This window comes from Salmo salar, chromosome ssa18, assembly GCF_905237065.1.
Source record: "Salmo salar chromosome ssa18, Ssal_v3.1, whole genome shotgun sequence".
NCBI lineage: Eukaryota > Metazoa > Chordata > Actinopteri > Salmoniformes > Salmonidae > Salmo > Salmo salar.
In genome coordinates this window covers 50,033,643-50,054,439 of record NC_059459.1, presented here as the reverse complement: position 1 = coordinate 50,054,439, position 20,797 = coordinate 50,033,643, and the positions used below count along the sequence as shown (strand labels likewise).

The following is a 20,797-nucleotide window of genomic DNA, read 5'->3' as shown; positions in this document are numbered from 1 at the left end:
ACACGACACCTATTCGTGCAGTAGTGACTATGAAAAGACTTGTAGGGATTGTGTAGTGAATGTGTAGTTTATGCACTACTCAAGATACACATGTAGAGTGTGGTAGTGTTCAATAGGAAAACAGAAGTTTTAATAATCAGGTAGAGATTTGTACTACTTGATGTCGGTAGTAAATAAGTAGTCAAAACATTACAGCTTTACTACACAGACTTTTCAATAGTAATCAGGTAGAGTTTTTAATACTTGATATTGATCATAAATAAGTAGTCACAACACTACAGCCAGACTACATCGGCTTTTCCTGACCTCAGAAGAAGACAAAACAGGATTGTTGGGTGCTGTTTGCGAGTCCCATTGAAATGTAGCTATGTAGCCTCTGTTTTCGTCATTCTAGCTAATGAGTATGTGTGTTTGAATGCAAATGTACAGTATGTTCATATTCATATACTTACCCATTCTACTTACCTCTTTTGACCTGTTGCCAAGGAGGCCATCGACATAAGAACACTGAAGGCCATCGTTGGTAAGATTAACATTGTTTATCAAAGATTTTTCTGTGTTGTATTATGTGCAGTGGCAACCCGTCATTCCGGGCAGAGCCCCACCTGTTTAGCTGTTTTGCATGTTATTTTGTCATTAATACGTGACACATATCAGTTTGCAAAGTTTTCTAAAATATATAAAAAAATAAAGCTGCATAAAAACTTGGTCTCTATTTTGCTTTCTTGAGGAAGGCAGCTCCAAAATGCAGGTGTTTCAGCCTAGCTCAGTGTTTTCTGTGGTGGGGCAGCCAGCGGAAAATTTCCAGCGTCGGGGTTGGTAATGTTCTCTAGTTGCGCCATGATTGGCTCAGTGTTCTGTCACTCATGGGGACACTACGTCGCCGCAAAATCTACGGGTAGAGTTCGAAAATTCAAGACCCTTGGGTGCTGCTGTAACCGATGTGAAATGGCTAGTTAGTTAGCGGTGGTGCGCGCTAATAGCATTTCAATCAGTGACGTCACTCGCTCTGAGACTTGAAGTAGGGTTTCCCCTTGCGTTGCAAGGGCCGCGGCTTTTGTGGCGCGATGGGTAACGATGCTTCGGTGGGTGTCAGTTGTTGATGTGTGCAAGGGTCCCTGGTTCGAGCCCGGGTTGGGGTGAAGAGAGGGACGGAACCTACACTGTTACATTGATGCTGTTGACCCGGATCATTGGTTGCTGCGGAAAAAGGAGGAGGTCAAAGGGGGGGTGAGTGTAACCGATGTGAAATGGCTAGTTAGTTAGCGGTGGTGCGCGCTAATAGCATTTCAATCAGTGACGTCACTCGCTCTGAGACTTGAAGTAGGGTTTCCCCTTGCGTTGCAAGGGCCGCGGCCTTTGTGGTGCGATGGGTAATGATGCTTCGGTGGGTGACTGTTGTTGATGTGTGCAAGGGTCCCTGGTTCGAGCCCAGGTTGGGGCGAAGAGAGGGGCGGAACCTACACTGTTACACTGCAATAGAGTTACATTAGAAGGGCCCATCCAAGAAGTTTCAAGGTCATTGGCCACAGATAAAACAACATCAAATCACATTATATCTACCATAGCTTTGATTGGACTGATCGTGTCAACATCATACTTTCAAAATCTTAGCTAGGAAGCTAGCAGTCATCATCATGAGTCAAGTCGACAATCTACTGGCAAATAGTTTTCAATCTTTTTCATATGAAGAGAAATAATGAAGAGAAATTATAGATAAAATGTATCGGTGCTCATCGGTCATTGGACATAAACATTACCCAACAAGTTGGAAATCGCAAATTCAACAGTGAGTGGTTTGGAAGGAAACAGTGACTAACTGCAAGCATTGCAAAGCAATCACTAGCCTGCTATTCAGGGGAGTGGGTGTTTGGTCCAAGTCTGGGTTTAAGGGTCTCTTTTCCAAGCTTAAAAGGAAAACTTTCGACATTGGCCATGCTGTCAATCCAGTATCCGTTCTGCCGCGCTCAAAACAACTGGAAACTCAGAACTGGAAAATCTCAGACTTCAGTGAGTTCAAGACAATTGGGAACTCTGGGAAAAAAAAGTGCTCTGACTGGGAGAATACGTTTTGAACGGTTATCCAACGTGGAATTGCAAGTCAGGAACTCAGGCCTCTTTCTAGAGTGCCGACCTGAAGATCACTGACATCATCATGATTCGACCTTGTTTTTTTCCGACTTCCCAGTTGTCTTGAAAGCACTATAAATCCAGAGAATGACAGACTTTATGACAAAATTTGCCCACTAAGGATCGCCACGCCACCTTCCTGTTTAAGTGAGCACAGCACAACAAGGTGAGTCCAAAAATGTCTTGTATGCTGCTGCATAAATTATGTAATATGCCAGGGAGATATGTATACTGTAGCTAAGAAAGTAAAACTAAGTGTATGTTGTGTTAGCTGTTAGTAGCACATGTGCCTCACCCTAATAATTTGGTCCCTTTCCCTTTATAACTTAGCCTACTCTTCTGACTTGGTGGTGCACATGTATCCTATAGCCTGTTTTAGAGAAATGTCATAATCGAATATTGTAAGAGCTTTCATTGTCAGCTTACCCCCTTTATTTATCATACGGTTCTGACTTGGTGTACATGGAGAATACTTTAAGTATGGTCCATGTTCTGAATTCCGTCGCTGTCCATTTCCAAAAGTGCTGAACAAATAGTTATATTGACTATGGCCATCCTAGCTCGCTCACTAATGTCTTAATCGAAATTACAGATTGCCTTTTATCTGCTCGTCATCCCTTTATGACATAGTTTGTACATCTCAATTGTCAATAGAAACCGCATTTTTTTTAAGCAAGTCAGCCATATCAGCAGTTTTTTTTAAGACAGTAAATGAGGCTGAATGAACTGTTTCGCAGCCAGACAAGGCTCTGCTGATAGCCAGGTGGAGCACTGGTAAGGTGTTGAGACTGCTGTTGGAACTCTGCTGTTGACAAAATGTTGTTTTATTAATTTAACCATTATTTAACTAGGCTAGTCATTTTAGAACAAATTCTTATTTACAATGACGGCCTACCCCGGCCGATGCTGGGCCAATTGTGCACCGCCCTATGGGACTCCCAATCACAGCCGGTCTGATACAGCCAGGAATCAAACCAGGGTCTGTTTTGACACCTCTAGCACTGAGATGTAGTGCCTTAGACCGCTGCGCCACTCGGGAGCCCAAACAGTTTGTGGGCACCGTTTGTGGGCACAGTTTGTAACCGTTATAGTGTAATTCATGTATTGTTTAGTGTTGTGTTGTGTAGTGGCTTTGCTGGTATGCATCTACCAACTTTTTGGGGAGTTTGCCCCACCAAGATTTACGTGCTAAAATTGCCACTGCTTATGTGACCTCTGTTAGCAGATGACTGATAATGGCTTATAATTGATTGTCTCTTGTGCTTGTGGAAATGTGGCTGCAACAAAAAAGAGGATCTGAATATAGTTAAGTCAACGCTGAATGAAGACAAGGCCTCAAAGGGATTAACAAAAAAAGTGTAAATATGTAATTTAATATGTAATTAATTACATAAAAAAATGTAAATTATGTTTGTATTATCTTATTTATTGTTTGATGATATAACTACAGTTAGAAACTTGAGGAAATAACAAATGCACTAGTCTAGTAGTGACACAGTAGTGAAACAAGATGTCAATAGTCATTTGAATAGGCAAACAGTAGTACCTATGCCAGTTTTCAATAGTAATTCATAAGGGTTTATGTAGGTAATGAAAAAGGATCAGGAGCAGTCAGTAGTGATCAGTATTGAAAAAACACTACACACAAATGGCAGTAGTAATTCAGTAGGACTGAGTAGGCATACAGCAGTAATGTGTAGGCATTACATAGTAATTCAATAGTGAACATGTAGGAATTGTGTAGGTATGTGTAGGTTAAGTAGTACAGTAGATACCCAAAAGTTCAGTAGTTACACCGTAGTCATTAAGGGAGAATTATGTTCTGATTTGAATAGGAAATATGTAGTTCACCAGTAGTGAAACGTCCTAATTGATCACTCATTACTACTTAAAATACTATAGTAAATAAATCACTACTGGTTTATTAGACTTCTCAGTAGTAGTAAAACAATAATAATGATAATAATAATAGTAATAATAAAACCAATAGGTTTTGTGTAAATCTTGTGTAGTAGTGATGAGTAGTAATTCACTAGTACTTTTTCATGAGGGATTGGCACTCATAATAATCAAAACTCTAAAATTGTGATAGTGTCGGCCTCTGAAACAACAACAGTGGTAAAATTAAATAACGTACAAGAAGAGCTGTTGAAGCCATAGTATTCAGAGAAGAAGTGTCAGGAGTGACTTAAAAGGACTGTAAATTAAGACTGTAAAAGGTTATTTGAAAGACTGCATTTATTTGGCTCCAACAGTACAGTCATATGAAATGGTTTTGAAATTATGTGTGCAGAAGTATCCATAATCTGATAGCAAATTGTATTCATTTGCAAACTTGTAAAAAATGAGTGATACAAATGCAGAATAGAAAAAAAACATAACAGAAATTAAATGTAAGTTATTCAAAAGCTGTGAGATGGACTTAGCTATTGCATTTACATTTTAGAATACTTAGACAACTATGTTCAATTGAAGTTATATCTTTACTTTTCCAGCTTCTATTAGGTTGCATTACTGCACTGAGGGAAATAGGCTATAGTGTAAGGAGGATGTTAAAAGAAATGTTAGTATATATATGTCAGAAAAAAGGGCTCTGGTATATTTGCCACCAAATAAAAAACTGGTACTTGGTGGGTTAAAGAAGTGTGTATCAACTATGTGGGGACCACCCACTACCAGCCTTTAAATGTAAGTGTGTAACTTCATAATATATAATTGAACAAAGATACAAAGAAGAATCAGCTGCACGTTAACTGAAGACACAGCGCCATCGTAGTACAAAATCTTACGAAGGTTCTAAATAAAAGACAGACCAAATCATAGACAAATTATGTGTTTTCTATCACACCACTAACAACTTAAGAGCAAATGATTTGTGGACAGCAATTGAGGCTACAATAAATCAATTCAAATCAAGCCTTAAAATATGGATAACAAGAAAGTCTATATTTACAAGTTTGTAACTAAAAATGTAACTTGTCAATCAAAACATTTGTATTTTTTCTAAGCCAGTGTAGTGGTACTTTTCATGGGGAACAAATTGACTAACATATTGTCCTGATAATAAATGTCTGTAACTGTTATTAATCTGCATTCTGATGCTGCACATATCAACCAAAGTATAAATTGCACTTTTGTCAAATAAGCAGATATTAAACTCCACATTTATAATTCACTATACATATTACATTCAAACTACATTCAATGCAAAGAGAGAAAAAAGAAAGAACAATATTATCATATTTATGCTGCTTGTCAGGGACAGACAATATTTTAGCCAAGCCCATCAACACTTTCTTGTTTTATGAATACAATTGCATGCCAAGGTAAGGCCTGCAAAATTGGGAGTGAACTAGCATTGTAAATACCTGACCAATACATCAATTTGATGATAATGACAACAAACTTCCTTCACATCTAATGTACTTGTGTGACATCTCAATGACAATGCACCACTATGATAGACAAAAGCTGAAAAAAACGGTATCAAGACCTTCAAAAGCTACCCCCATTTTATAAGGAATGCCTGTTAATAACCAAAATGCCTTCTTTAAGAAAAATACAAAAATAAATAATGTAACACTTAAAATAGTGAGACAAATATAAAATGTATATGCACAAAATGTTTTAAACTGTTACATGAAAAATGATAAAGAAACCTCTGTTGTCTTATGGTTGTCATGGATAGGTAATACTCTTTAGAGATTTTTCTAACAAGATGATAGCACCATAATGACACCACACTGTAACAGATGACCTACTGTTCACACGCATACTATTTACTTTGTGATATAGCTGATAACCCTGTACAGTTGGGGTGGAGTGGTCAAACTTGTCACAAAAACAACAAAAATAACACTTTTATAGAGTGGACATGTGCCGGTATTACATATAAGCCCCGTTTATACATTGTGCTAACATGGGTCCTTTGTCCTGATCTTGTATTTATTCTGATTGTGACCACATTTCCAGAAATGTGTCTACACATTGTATTAAAATGTGTCTGTTATCCATCCACTGTGTCTGCATTGTGACCAGATTTCCTGGCCCCTTCCTTTATGAAAATTGTTTCACAGTTATTCTTTAAAAATAATATGTATTTATTTATTGTAAGACACATATTGATGTAATCAGTCAATGGTGCCACCGGTCAATGATTTTAGAGGAAAATGTACAATTTAAATGGTCTCTCTGTACAGATCTGTCTACACTTGTAAGATATCCAGACACAACGCCTCCAGAGGTTGGCAGGATGATCTGATCACAATTGGATCACAATGTGTCTTTTGATTGTCTACACCTGTTAAAAAATGTGGGCACAATCAGAATGTGGACAAGATCAGGACAAAGGATGCAAGTTAGAACCAGGTATAAATGGGGCTAGAGGGTCAGTTTCCCGGACACAGATTTAAGCCTAGTCCTGGACTAAAAAGTATGCTCAATAGAGATTCTCCATCAAAAATGCTTTTTAGTCCAGGAGTAGGCTTAATCTGTGTCTGGGAAACCGGCACATATTGTACTAATTGATTACTAATCTTACAATAACTGTTCCAAATAGCATTATGCATCAAATATCATTGTGCATAAGGGCATTGTTAGAATTAGGACATCCTTGACATTATGAAATTAAGAAACAGGCTCAATTTTCTTTCCAAATTGCTATGGAATGTGATGTAAATGGCAATGAATACAATTATGGGTTACAAATGGAAGCAGGGCCATTCAACTGAAATTAAATGTGTTACCTATTGAGCCTGTCCATGTAATACACCATTTACATTTTGTAAAAAAAAAATATATAGAGAGAGAGAGAGAAAAAAGGAAGAATGCTGCAAGTGGCGTAGACATGATCCAGTTGAGGCAAACTGCCGTTTGACATTTGGAAAAAACAATAATTTTCTAGTAAAAAATGATACATTTTTCCGAAAGGCATTTTTACGTGCAAATGTACCATACTGAATTACCAAATCATAATGTTCAAAAATCTTATTGTTGCAGACATATTACTGAAAATAAACACTGCATTTAAATGTAAAGATACATTAAACTTGCAGTGAAGCACATTGTAACTCACCGACTGTATTTTCCACTTAATGGCCAGCAATGAACAAGTGTTATTATAATATTATAAAACTTGGTGTTTGCAAATCAGTGAAAAAGCTGATGCTGTGTAATCATCTTTGCTACCAACTGAAATTCCCTTTCTGTTACACAGAAGCTTATGTTAATTTGAATACATAATGTACATGCCATATTATTAACACCCAGTAATATCAACGTTCAATACATACTAACAGTGCGCAAAATAGGTGCTTTTATACTTCAACAATTTACAAGAGGTTGCCATTCCGCAATAAACACCATTCCAATTACTCAAAGCAGGTTAAAAAAGAAAGGAATGAACAAAAGCTTGAGGCACCAAAGGCTATTATACATAAAACATTTTTTTTAAGTAAGTAGAAGAACAAACTTCAACTAAAAAGGCAGAATTCCATTGACCCTCTTGACCTTGTAGTGTTGTGACTGTAACATTGTTACAGGCAGGCACTCCTTGATTGGCAGGAGAGACGATTGTAATCGCTCTGCCGAGGCCCACTGTCTCCCCTACTAGAAGGGATCCCAATCAGGTCTGTTCAATCCAAAGTCCTTGTCAGCCTAGCTCATTTCCGATTGGCTGTGCACAGTGCATTGAGCTCTAACACTCTTCTCCGAGTCCAATAACAAGTGGCCGTTGACAGGGAATGGGCCCTGGGACTCAAGACAAGTGCAACTGTGAAGACCTGCATCTATTGACCCATTGCAGATCTCACCACAATAAAGAAAATCAACCCAACTTTACTTCCTGGGGAACAATTCTTTTCAAGCCACCAGCCAAGGCGTGACTCCCTTTGGAACATTAAAAGAAAAAGGAACCAAAAATGTTAAAACCAAAAATGTTGAGCTTTCTTTTTTGAGTAAGTAAGATTGACAGCCAGATAGTGTTTTGCTGAAGCCATACAATTCGACCACACAACAATGAAATATGTATATTAATACATATAAATATAGTTTGGGACAGTCCTCATGCTTTTTGGGGGTGTGGAGGGTGTTTTGTTGGGATGGAGTCTTTTAAGCTAGTAGTATGGCATTAATGGATGGTGAACGCGAGAGCTAGAGCTGTTAAGAGCCAGTTCAGATCCCTCCAACGCCTCCTTTTCCTCATCCTCTGTTGTCACAACCTCCTTACTCCCCTTGAATCCGAATTAGCCATGACGTTCCATTCTGTGCCCGAGCACTCTGGTCATGCAAGGACTGGGACTAAACATCATTGTGTGTGTGCAAGTTCTGCCGATTGCGAAAGATCTGGACTCCAAGATGCGGATGTGAGAGTGACACAGAGCGAGGTGAGTAGAAGCAGTTAGGAGTGATGGACCTTTGCTCTTTTTCGTTGTACACATAGATTTCTTTATTTTATATTTTCCATTAAAAATAATTATAAATAACAACATTTTTATTTTATTTTTACAAACCATGCTTTTCGGGTTAGATTGATCACTGCAAGAAAAACACAACAGAGAGAACGATATAGTGAGATGAGGTAAGAGAGACATGGGGTGAAATAATTTGTAGGTAAGGGTTTTTAGGCCTGACATTTTTTATTTTTTACACCACTCAAATATTTATGTGAACTAGAGGTCTTCATGGGTCCAAAGAATTGGACCTGTTCCGAAATGGACCATTCCCACCCATACCCGATGTGCATAAATAAATGTTTTAAATATAGAGACCTGTTCCGAACGGACCCGAGGACAACTAGACCCGTTCCGTATAGAACTTGTCGGATCCAGACCTGGTACAATCCGATCCGAGTGAGGGAAGCAGCAGAAAAGTCATTTTTTTAAGCTACTTTATTAACTGGAGCTGATAAAGTGTGAGAGGAGGGAGAGAGAGGTGCAGCTCTAGCAGGCGGGGGAGGGGCCGTACTGTGAGTGGGTGACATGGGGAGGAGGGAGGGAGGGAAGAGAGACAGCAACCAACCAAGCCGACTCGCACTATAGTAGACTAATAGCTGCCATAGCTAGGTTATTTATTATCAAATATGATTACATAGTACATGTCTTGACAGAATCAAACCGGTGGAAGCTAGATAAACTAGTTAACGTTAGCTAGCTAAGACAATTGAGGCTGCAATGCATACACTTTCTCATCCTAAAGTTACAAATAACAACAACTCCATTCACATATTAATTAGCTGCCTACCTGTTGGCTCTTGGTCGTTGTAGCCTATCCTTCTCCTTTAATTTTTAATTCCGTCATTTTAATTCCATCTTCCATTGATTTATATCTCCTAACTTTTGCCATACATATGACTATAGCCTGTTTGACTTATAGCTTGATGACTTATGATTGGTTAACATCAACAAGCTACACGCGTCACGCTCCACTCTCTTGAAAAGCAAGAGCAGCAGCATAAATTATAACATTTCTCTCTCTACTGCAGCAGTCGTGTTCAGATCTGTTCGGGCCCTTCCGGACAAGTCAGTTAAAATTACACATACCCGAGACCCGTGACAATCATATCAGATCCGACCAGACCCGTGACATTATTTAGAATTCTGGATCCGGACCCGCTTGGGTCCCGTATTGGGTCTCAGGTATTCGGGTACAGGTGGATCCATGAAGACCTCTAATGTGAACTGACAAAAAAAAACATGCATATGGCCAAGGCTGAGTGAAGCTCAAATACAGTACACACTGTGTGTGTGTGTACTGTGATTTTAAAAAGCGTACATTACTGAGATAATGCTTACCTTTTGCCAACAACCAGGCATTGGTAGTCCGTCTGGGCCCTAGTAAGGGGAGAAGAAAGGGAAGAAATGACTAGTTAGTGTCACAAAATGGTGACAGAAACAAACATGCTTTTTTTGCTCAGAACTGATATCAGTTCACAAATGTTCATTTGATGTTGTGCCTCTAAGTCTCAGATTATGTGGTACAAGGTCTGTGAAGAAGTGTACCGACATATCTCCAGCACAAGCCCCAAAAACAAAAACAGTGTTGTTATTTCAAGACTGGCTTCCCAAAAATATGATCATGTCTGTGATGGAATGCAATCGGCATAAGACATATAACCAAGCGATGGAAGATATTTGATTGACAGACACAGGGCATTCAAGGGAGAGAGGAAATACAGTACACTACTTCACAGACATTGACAGACATGATAATATTACATTTTATTTTGTTGAGAATGGTACATTAATCAATATAATCACTTAAAAGACCTGCCAGTAAATTTAACATATCACTTATGTTTTATTGAATTACTTGTGTAATTTAGATGTTTCATGTTTAATTGTCTAGTCTTCAACCAAAATGTAATGGGAAAATGTAATGGCATGCTCACATTTGATAATATTTTAACACATTTCAATGAATTCTCACTCATGCTGGTTACATACAGTGACATTTATCTCATCATGCAATGATATATGGTCCTCCCTTAGGTTTATATTTAGTACATTTTATCAAATAATCCAAAATTATGATTAATCCATGTGCCATTGTGTAGGGTCTATACTCCTAAAGATATGTGAAATTGCAAACATAGAGCAAACATATCAATACTCATAAAGTGTAATTTGTTCTGTGATAAGAATAATATGTGGATGCATACCACTATACAGTAACATACATCTAAACTAGCTTAATATACTCACTCAAAAAGGACCCTTGGCACAAAAGCAATCATCAGTTCCATACATTACACAACATCCGTTAACGGCATCTCAGAAATCACACAAGATAACAACACTTCTCCCCGACACCAAACAAGAATTACAAATTTGAGTTGGCATTGGAAAGGTCTGGGGATATAACTGATTTCACATCTTCTCTCCTTGGTCATGGTGTGCCCAATTGGTACAAATACAGAAGGGGTAGAGGGGTTTGAAGGTAGGAGTGGTAAGGTCCATGTTGCCATTGCATGGAAACGCATCAATAAAGAAGAGAACTGAAGGAACTTAGATTATAGCTTGCCATGGTTAGAGTATGTTTAGGAACTAGGGATGTTAAAGGAATTTGGAAGGGAAGTCCATTTAAGGAATTATGTTTTTTTATAGGAAAGCGTCCCTGTACACTTATTGAGAAAGTAGGGGAGGGGGATTCAGTTAGAGAATATCAAGGGAGAATATCAACAGATCCACTGCTTGTGTGCTTTACATTTACGTACAGTGGCATTCAATTGCAGATTACAGTAGGTCTGTATCTGATAATATGTAGCTAAGAAGGGCTGCTAGCAGTCAGACAGTTAGTCAGGAAGAAGTGTGTTTTGGTAGCCTTTAAGGAACTAAAATAGATAATAAATGTCTGAAACACCTAGAGGTGATTTAGCATGTGAGCTGGTTGTAATTTGGAGTGGGAGTTGGTGGGGGTATGGATGGCTGGGTGGGTCCAATCCTCATGCTAAAGCCATGCATGGGTAAGGAAAGCAAAACGGTGGCTTCTCATTGGCCATTTGTCAGTGGCAAAAGTCAGTAGCATGCACGGGAGAGGTAAAGGAAAAGAGGAATACTGTACCAATTGGCACGGGGCATCCAGCCCATCCAGACCAGGTTGCCCCGGTTCTCCCTTTTCACCCTTAAAGCCCCGGAATCCCTGTTCATAAAGATGACCTGGGAGTGTTACTGGGAGAGATGTTGACGGAGCACCCCATGCATCCCCCCGCTAAGGGGATACGATTGAGGGGAAGAAGGAGCCACCCTGTGACCTACAGACACTAATAATGTACTCAGTGGAATATCTGGTCCTTTGCCCAGGTCATAGCACTTGCCAATAGGACTTCATGAGGGACAGAATCATTTTCTGTGATTTTAAGCTTTTTTGGGTCTTTTTCATGGCTGGTGGGTGCCAAGTTAGCCAGGGCGGCTCCTCCTTTTTGGGGCCAACTGTCTTACGTCACTCTTAGCTTGGACATACCAATGGGCAGGGTGCATCTAATCCAGGGGCACCCTGTTCTCCTTTCTCCCCCTTAGGCCCTTTTTTTCCCTTCTTTCCCTTCTCCCCCTGTGGATACAATGATTTAGTCAGGTCAATAATTTCTCCGCTCAGAGATGAAGGGTGAATATTCTCTGAGTCCAACGAGAACGACCATTTGTGTTCCTTTTTTTTTCATTTGATTCACAATTTGGAAATCTCATATAACTAATCAAATTAGAAGATGAAACCTGAACTATATATCACCGTTTGCAGAATTTCACAAAGTACAAAGTTGGCTAAACTGCATCTTTTACGAAATGTCATACCTGGGTAGAGCAAGGCCAATTTAAGGATAGACCTTAAAGATTAAACTTTTCGTTGGCACTTTATTCTACGGTACTGTTTCCATTGGTATTTACCTATTTATGTGGTAACATTTGGTACTTTCTGGAACTTATAATTACCTAGTTCCAAATAGTGCCTAGCGGTGCTTGATTTGATAAATTCCAAAGAAACCTAATATATTATTAGATTATTATTGTGTCATTACAATTTAACCATGCCAATTGTCATTATACCTGGTAATTTCTATACCATTTAATAAAGTACTACAGCAGGATGGGACAAAATCTTAATTTACAGTGAGCTACAAAAGTATTGGGACAGTGACACATATGTTATTGTTTTTGCTCTGTGTATTAAAGTAGTCAAAGATATAGTATTTGGTCCCATATTCCTAGCACACAATCAAGCTTGTGACTACAAACTTGTTGGATGTATTTGCTGTTAGTTTTGGTTTTGTTTCAGATTATTTTGTGCCCAATAGAAATGAATGGTAAATGATGTATTGTGTCATTTTGAAGTCACTTTTATTGTAAATGAGAATAGAATATGTTTCTAAACACTTCTTCATTCATGTGGATGCTACAATGATTATGGATAATTCTGAATGAATCATGAATAATGATGAGTTACCGACGCATACAGTGCCTTGCAAAAGTATTCACCCCCTTGACGTTTTTCCTATTTTGTTGCATTACAACCGGTAATTTAAATGGATTTTTATTTGGATTTCATGTAATGGACATACACAAAATAGTCCAAATTGGTGAAGTTAAATGAAAAAAATTGCTTGTTTCAAAAAATTCAAAAAGAATCTAAACAGAAAAGTGGTGCGTGCATGAAGCTCCTATGAAGCCCCTAAATAAGATCTGTTGCAACCTATTACCTTCAGAAGTCACATAATTAGTTAAATAATTTCCACCTGTGTGCAATATAAGTGTCACATGATCTGCCACATGATCTCAGTATATGTACACCTTTTCTGAAATGCCCCAGAGTCTGCAACACCACTAAACAAGGGGCACCACCAAGCAAGCGGCACCATGAAGACCAAGGAGCTCTCCAAACAGGTCAGGGACAGAGTTGTGGAGAAGTACAGATCAGGGTTGGGTTATAAAAAAATATCAGAAACTTTGAACATCCCATGGAGCACCATTAAATCCATTATTAAAAAATGGAAAGAATATGGCACCACAACAAACCTGCCAAGAGAGGGCCGCCCACCAAAATTCATGGACCAGGTAAGGAGGGCATTAATCAGAGAGGCAACAAAGCGACCAAAGATAACCCTGAAGGAGCTGCAAAGCTCCACAGCGGAGATTGGAGTATTTGTCCATAGGACCACTTTAAGCCGTACCTGCCACAGAGCTGGGCTTTACAGAAGAGGGGCCAGAAAAAAGCCATTGCTTAAAGAAAAAGGTGTGTGGGAGACTCCCTAAACATATGGAAGAAGGTAATCTGGTCAGATGAGACTAAAATTGAGCTTTTTGGCCATCAAGGAAAATGCTATGTCTGGCGCAAACCCAACACCTCTCATCACACCGAGAACAACATTGTGGTGGTAGCATCATGCTGTGGGGATGTTTTTAGTCGGCAGGGACAGGGAAACTGGTCAGAATTGAAGGAATGATGGATGGCGCTAAATACAGGGAAATTCTTGAGGGAAACCTGTTTCAGTCTTCCAGAGATTTGAGACTGGGACGGAGGTTCACCTTCCAGAAGAACAACGACCCTAAGCATACTGCTAAAGCAACACTCAAGTGGTTTAAGGGGAAACATTTAAATGTATTGGAATGGCCTAGTCAAAGCTCAGACCTCAATCCAATTGAGAATATGTGGTACGACTTAACGATTGCTGTACACCAGCAGGAACCCATCCAACGTGAAGTAGCTGGAGCAGTTTTGCCTTGAAGAATGGGCAAAAATCCCAGTGGCTAGATGTGCAAAGCTTATAGAGACATATCCCAAGAGACTTGCAGCTGTAATTGCTGCAAAAGGTTTTGACTTTGGGGGGGGTGAATAATTATGCACGCTCAAGTTCCTTTTTCAAGTTCCTTTTTTTTGTCTTATTTCTCTGTTTGTTTCACAATAAAACATATTTTGCATCTTCAAAGTGGTAGGCATGTTGTGTAAATCAAATGATATAACCCCCCCCCAAAATCTATTTTATTTCCAGGTTGTAAGGCAACAAAATAGGAAAAATGCCAAGGGGGGTGAATACTTTCGCAAGGCACTGTAAATACCAAATACTAAACTTTTGACTACATTAATACACATAGAAGTGAATTTGTCCCAATGCTTTCGGTCCCCTAAAATGAAGGGACTATGTACAAAAAGTGCTGTAATTTCTAAACAGTTCCCCCGATATGGATACCCTCAAATTAAATCTGACAATCTGCACTTTACTTTTTTTTTTTTTTACATTTTAGTCATTTAGCAGACGCTCTTATCCAGAGCGACTTACAGTAGTGAATGCATTCATTTCCTACATTTTTTTCTCACCATACTGGTCCCCCGTGGGAATCGAACCCACAACCCTGGCGTTGCAAACACCATGCTCTACCAACTGAGCCACACGGGACCAGGTAACCTCATAGTCATTGTATCATTTCATATCCAAAGTGCTGGAGTACAGAGCCAAAACAACCTAAAATGGGTCACTGTCCCAATACTTTGGTAGCTCACTGTATTTCTTCAAATGTTTCATGGACCTCTCATTTGGACAGGTTCCTATTGCATGGTTTAAATAAGCCCTGAATAGATTAATCGACACAAGGACCACAGTTGCACAATGGTCCACAGTGGTCACAATTGTCAGCTCAGAACATTAAGACACAGCAAATTAAGGGGGGTATATTAAAAGTGAAGCTATTGATTACATGGGGAGGGAGGGAAGAAATACTGTAGTCAATGTTAGATAGGAGAGGTACCAGAACTAGGGACCAGGAATTTGGAAGTCCAGAACATTCCTCAGAATAGGAGGAGGGGGAACGGCGGGAAGGAGCAGAGGAGAGGAAAGAGCTGGTCACTTGGGACGTACAGTAGAAGGCACAAGGGAAGAGAAAGAGTAGCAGGGAAAACACCTTCAGAGGCACAGAACACACCCCATTCCACCAACTAGAAATAGCAAAAACGCAATCCCTTTTCACAGTCCACTGCAAAAGTGCATAATCAGGGTTGAGGTCTGTTTAATTCCCACTGAGTCTATTCAGAAAGTACATTGAAATTCAATTTGTTGGTCAGAAGTATTTTCAGGAAGTATTTATGTATTGAATAAAATTGTCCTGGTACCCATGTTGTCAAAATACTTAGACTACATTAAACTGTAATATATATGGTTTCAGAATGCATTAGGTCTGAAGAAGCTTAATGAACATGGAAAATTCAAATTACGTCATTCATATTTGCCAGAGAATGTGTGACAGCATTAAAGTGAAAAAATATAGGTCGCATTAGGCTAGGATTGCACTGTGTAGGCCAGGGATGGGAAACTCCAGTCCTTGGGGGCCTGATTGGTGTTACATGTTTACCCCAGCCCGAGCTAACACACCTGACTCCAATAATTAACTAATCATGGTCTTCAGTTTGGAAAAAGTGTGACACCAAGCAGGACTGGAGTTGCCCCTCCTTGGCGTAAGCAAAATAAGTAATACAGTATCATTGGGACACTAAAGCAGTATACTGACACAGACGGTCAATGATACAGGCTATTTAAAAAGACCAGGTCTACAAGCAGGGTCAACAACAGGCCAAAAAACACAACATGGGATGTTAGAAGGGTTATGCTCATGCATGGAAACTGCAGAAAACCAATAGAAAGATGATTTACAACTGCCTGTTGTCAATGGACGACCTCTCAGTTCACTTTTAGTCTAATTTGCTATTATGTTCAGCTTCTTATTACGTGAATGTAAGTGTTTACAAAAAAAGTAAAGACCCATTATTTTAATCTTTGGAGGCTTCAAAATGTGATTTGATTGAAATGATTTTGATAAATGAAATGACAAATTATTCAATGGTGAATAACAATAGTTGACATTTGAGAGAATTGAGAATGGAATTTAGAGTTAAAGGGAAATGTCTGAATTTTTAAACTTCATATTCATTATCTCCATAATCCTCCCAACATCAACAAATGTGAAAATAATGCATTTCTACGTTTTGTAGTCAAAAAGACAGAGGAAGATAGTTGTTTCCAATGACATCATCAACCAATTAGTAGACAATTAGTAGGCAATTAGTAGACAATGCCTACTCATAATTGATTCAAATCACATGATGCACACCGATGATGTCATTGGAAACACTTATCTTCCCTCTTTTTTCGAACAAAACATAGAAATGTGCCATTTTCAAATACAGTATGTTGATATTGGGGTGGTGCTGGAGATGATAAATATCAAGCTCAAAATTTAATTGGACTTTAATCTAATAGTGGAGGTGCATAAAGTTGGACCTGTGCACTTACCACAAATGCCTCATCTCTGTATTGTACATTACTCTCCTTTACTCTTTTTTTTGTGTGTCGTCATTAGCTAAGTATACATGAATCAAATTTTAGCTCCAAGATGCCGGCAATTTGAGAAACCGAAAAAGTATATTGTGCTTATTTATTGGCGCGTTGAACCATAGTTTATAAACTAAGTGGACAGGGGTAAAACAATAACATCATATCTGAATTCCGACATCTTTATGCACCTTTGCCATATGACCCTCATAATGACTCATATAAATGCTCATACAATTTGTATAGCACATTAGCACTATAAATCCTGAGACCCATGAATTATGTCATCAATAACCCAATGAATTTCACTACAGCTATGTCAAATACCATACCACTCCTTCCACATTGTCATAACAACTGTCATATGTCCACTCCACTCAATTAAAGTGATATTCAATTTTCAAAAGATGAAAAATCTGAATCCACTTTGTAAAGAAAAGGCTTAGTTCCTTTCCTTCATTGTCCATTGACACCAGTTCTTCTACATAAAATTATGGGGGTGTCATTCATTCCCCAAGGTAGCATATCTAGATCTACCTTTTCTCCTCTTTCCCCCGGGTCGCCTTTCTCTCCCCTTAAGCCTGGCAACCCCTGCAAAATACAACTAGTTCAGTACTGGTGCCCTGGGGAGTGAATCTGATAAGACCTGATCTAGGAACAGTGTAGATAGAGCATCCACGGAGGGTCACTTCTCTCTCTGACAATGTTACAACCCTAGAAAGGTGAGAAGATGAACATAGAGTAGGAGGAAGAGAGAGGGACAATAAAAGAGATACAAAAAGAACACAAGGGAATGTGCATTATGGAGGAAATGAAGGTACTCAGTGAGAAAGACAGACTAGTGCTGTCATTTTGACAGCCTTATACATCCAGTATATTTGCAGAATGTACTTTGATACAGTGTACATTCATGATAAAATGAAATGACTCCTCTTCAAGAACACATTAAGAAATAACAGCATGCAATATAGGATACAGATATCACAAGTCTGACAGGGACAGACAGAACTGCCTCACTCACATCAAGGCCAGGTGTTCCAGCCGCTCCCTGAAAGTAAACACAGAATAACCTAAGAGCTTTTTCAGATACTGTACTACATGTTTTAAGCTAGTTACGAACTTGTAAGACTGAAATAAGATTGTGATTGTTATTAGAACTGTATTGTGTGTTGGCTGGGATTTTGTTTTTTATCAGAGCACACTTACAGGAAGTCCATAAGGTCCCCTTGGCCCAAGTTCACCTGCAGCTCCTCTCTCACCCTGACACAAGCACAAATAGGCATCACATTTTCACAACACAGGCAACCTTTCTTATATCATATAATTTATCACACACTTACTCTGTCCCCCTTTGGCCCGGCTGGACCGGAGGGACCAACAGGCCCGTCCATACCCTGTGGAGAGGTGGACACAATCGTAAGCAATACCCTCAGGTAAGACAACACTTTGTTCAGACTACATTCCCATATACTGTACCATAATGTTGATATGGTCCACCCCAACCTTTCCTCATGGAAAAGTATGTGTGGGGGCGGGGGGGGGTGACGCTGGTTCACATGAAACTCACCCTAATTCCAGGCTTGCTGTCCAAGCCGGAGGCTCCCTTTGCCGTTATGGATGTATGAGTGACATGAACAAGGCGGAATTAATACAAGATGAACACAGTGAAAAGAACAATTATTGTTTAAGGTTGTTATTGGGACGGGGGAAAAACAAAACAGTGTTTCCCCTATATTCATTTAGCAGTGGCGGGTCGACACTCGTTTTCAGTGTAAACTTAAACGGCTAAAACCAGATACTAAAACCTCCAAAAATCTGTACATGTACACATACAGTTGAAGTCAGAAGTTTACATACACTTAGTTTGGAGTCATTAAAACTAATTTTTCAACCACTCCACACATTTCTTCTTAACAAACTATAGTTTTGGCAAGTCTGTTAGGACATCTACTTTGTGCATGACACAAGTCATTTTTCCAACAAGTGTTTACAGTCATTATTTCACTTATTATTCACTGTATCACAATTCCAGTGGGTCAGAGGTTTACATACACTAAGTTGACTGTGCCTTTAAACATCTTTGAAAATTCCAGAAAATGATGTCATGGCTTTAGAAGCTTCTGATAGGTTAATTGACTCGAATGATAGACATAATTTGAGTCAATTGGAGGTGTACCTGTGGATGTATTTCAAGGCATACCTTCAAACGCAGTGCCTCTTTGCTTGACATCATGGGAAAATCAAAAGAAATCAACTTAGACCTCAGATTTTTTTTTCTCCAAAAGCCTGAAGGTACCACATTCATCTGTACAAACAATAGTACGCAAGTAAAAACACCATGGGACCACGTGGCCGTCATACCACTCCTAGAGATGAACGTACTTTAGTGCGAAAAGTGCAAATGAATACCAGAACAACAATAAAGGACCTTGTGAAGATGCAGGAGAAAACAGGTACAAAAGTATCTACACTGCTCAAAAAAATAAAGGGAAAACTTAAACAACACAATGTAACTCCAAGTCAATCACACTTCTGTGAAATCAAACTGTCCACTTAGGAAGCAACACTGATTGACAATACATTTCACATGCTGTTGTGCAAATGGCATAGACAACAGGTGGAAATTATAGGCAATTAGCAAGACACCCCCAATAAAGGAGTGGTTCTGCAGGTGGTGACCACAGACCACTTCTCAGTTCCTATGCTTCCTGGCTGATGTTTTGGTCACTTTTGAATGCTGGCGGTGCTTTCACTCTAGCGGTAGCATGAGACGGAGTCTCCAACCCACACAAGTGGCTCAGGTAGTGCAGCTCATCCAGGATGGCACATCAATGCGAGCTGTGGCAAGAAGGTTTGCTGTGTCTGTCAGTGTAGTGTCCAGAGCATGGAGGCACTACCAGGAGACAGGCCAGTACATCAGGAGACGTGGAGGAGGCCGTAGGAGGGCAACAACCCAGCAGCAGGACCGCTACCTCCACCTTTGTGCAAGGAGGAGCAGGAGGAGCACTGCCAGAGCCCTGCAAAATGACCTCCAGCAGGCCACAAATGTGCATGTGTCTGCTCAAACGGTCAGAAACAGACTCCATGAGGGTGGTATGAGGACCCGACGTCCACAGGTAGGGGTTGTGCTTACAGCCCAACACCGTGCAGGACGTTTGGCATTTGCCAGAGAACACCAAGATTGGCAAATTCGCCACTGGCGCCCTGTGCTCTTCACAGATGAAAGCAGGTTCACACTGAGCACATGTGACAGACGTGACAGAGTCTGGAGACGCCGTGGAGAATGTTCTGCTGCCTGCAACATCCTCCAGCATGACCAGTTTGGCGGTGGGTCAGTCATGGTGTGGGGTGGCATTTCTTTGGGGGGCCGCACAGCCCTCCAAAGAAATAGACCTCATGTGGCTGGAGTGTGTCAGCAGTTCCTGCAAGAGGAAGGCATTGATGCTATGGACTGGCCCGCCCGTTCCCCAGACCTGAATCCAATTGAGCACATCTGGGACATCATGTCTCGCTCCATCCACCAATGCCACGTTGCACCACAGACTGTCCAGGAGTTGGCAGATGCTTTAGTCCAGGTCCGGGAGGAGATCCCTCAGGAGACCATCCGCCACCTCATCAGGAGCATGCCCAGGCGTTGTAGGGAGGTCATACAGGCATGTGGAGGCCACACACACTACTGAGCCTCATTTTGACTTGTTTTAAGGACATTACATCAAAGTTGGATCAGCCAGTAGTGTGGTTTTCCACTTTAATTTTGAGTGTGACTTCAAATCCAGACCTCCATGGGTTGATAAATTGGATTTCCATTGATTATTTTTGTGTGATTTTGTTGTCAGCACATTCAACTATGTAAAGAAAAAA

General features: G+C 39.9%; 1 protein-coding gene across 17 annotated transcripts in view; it reads right to left on the bottom strand.

Annotated features, from left to right (window-relative positions):
* Nucleotides 1-4,350: 4,350 nt before the first annotated feature.
* col25a1 (collagen type XXV alpha 1 chain) overlaps nucleotides 4,351-20,797 on the bottom strand; it is a 456,448-nt gene continuing 440,001 nt past the window's right edge. Inside the window, exons 30-38 of one of the 17 annotated variants that reach the window (XM_045701252.1) lie at nucleotides 18,504-18,539; nucleotides 18,277-18,330; nucleotides 18,143-18,196; nucleotides 17,958-17,984; nucleotides 17,474-17,527; nucleotides 11,689-11,766; nucleotides 9,921-9,959; nucleotides 8,640-8,664; nucleotides 4,351-8,016 (exon numbers count right to left, since the gene is read on the bottom strand). In XM_045701252.1, coding sequence (XP_045557208.1) covers nucleotides 8,662-8,664; nucleotides 9,921-9,959; nucleotides 11,689-11,766; nucleotides 17,474-17,527; nucleotides 17,958-17,984; nucleotides 18,143-18,196; nucleotides 18,277-18,330; nucleotides 18,504-18,539 — 345 coding nt within the window. In that variant the 3' untranslated portion in view covers nucleotides 4,351-8,016; nucleotides 8,640-8,661. Of the gene's footprint in view, nucleotides 8,665-9,920; nucleotides 11,767-12,087; nucleotides 12,175-17,473; nucleotides 17,528-17,957; nucleotides 17,985-18,142; nucleotides 18,197-18,276; nucleotides 18,331-18,503; nucleotides 18,540-20,797 lie in introns of all 17 variants that reach the window. The other 16 variants (XR_006760435.1, XM_014155469.2, XM_014155468.2 and 13 more) reach the window with 16 other exon arrangements.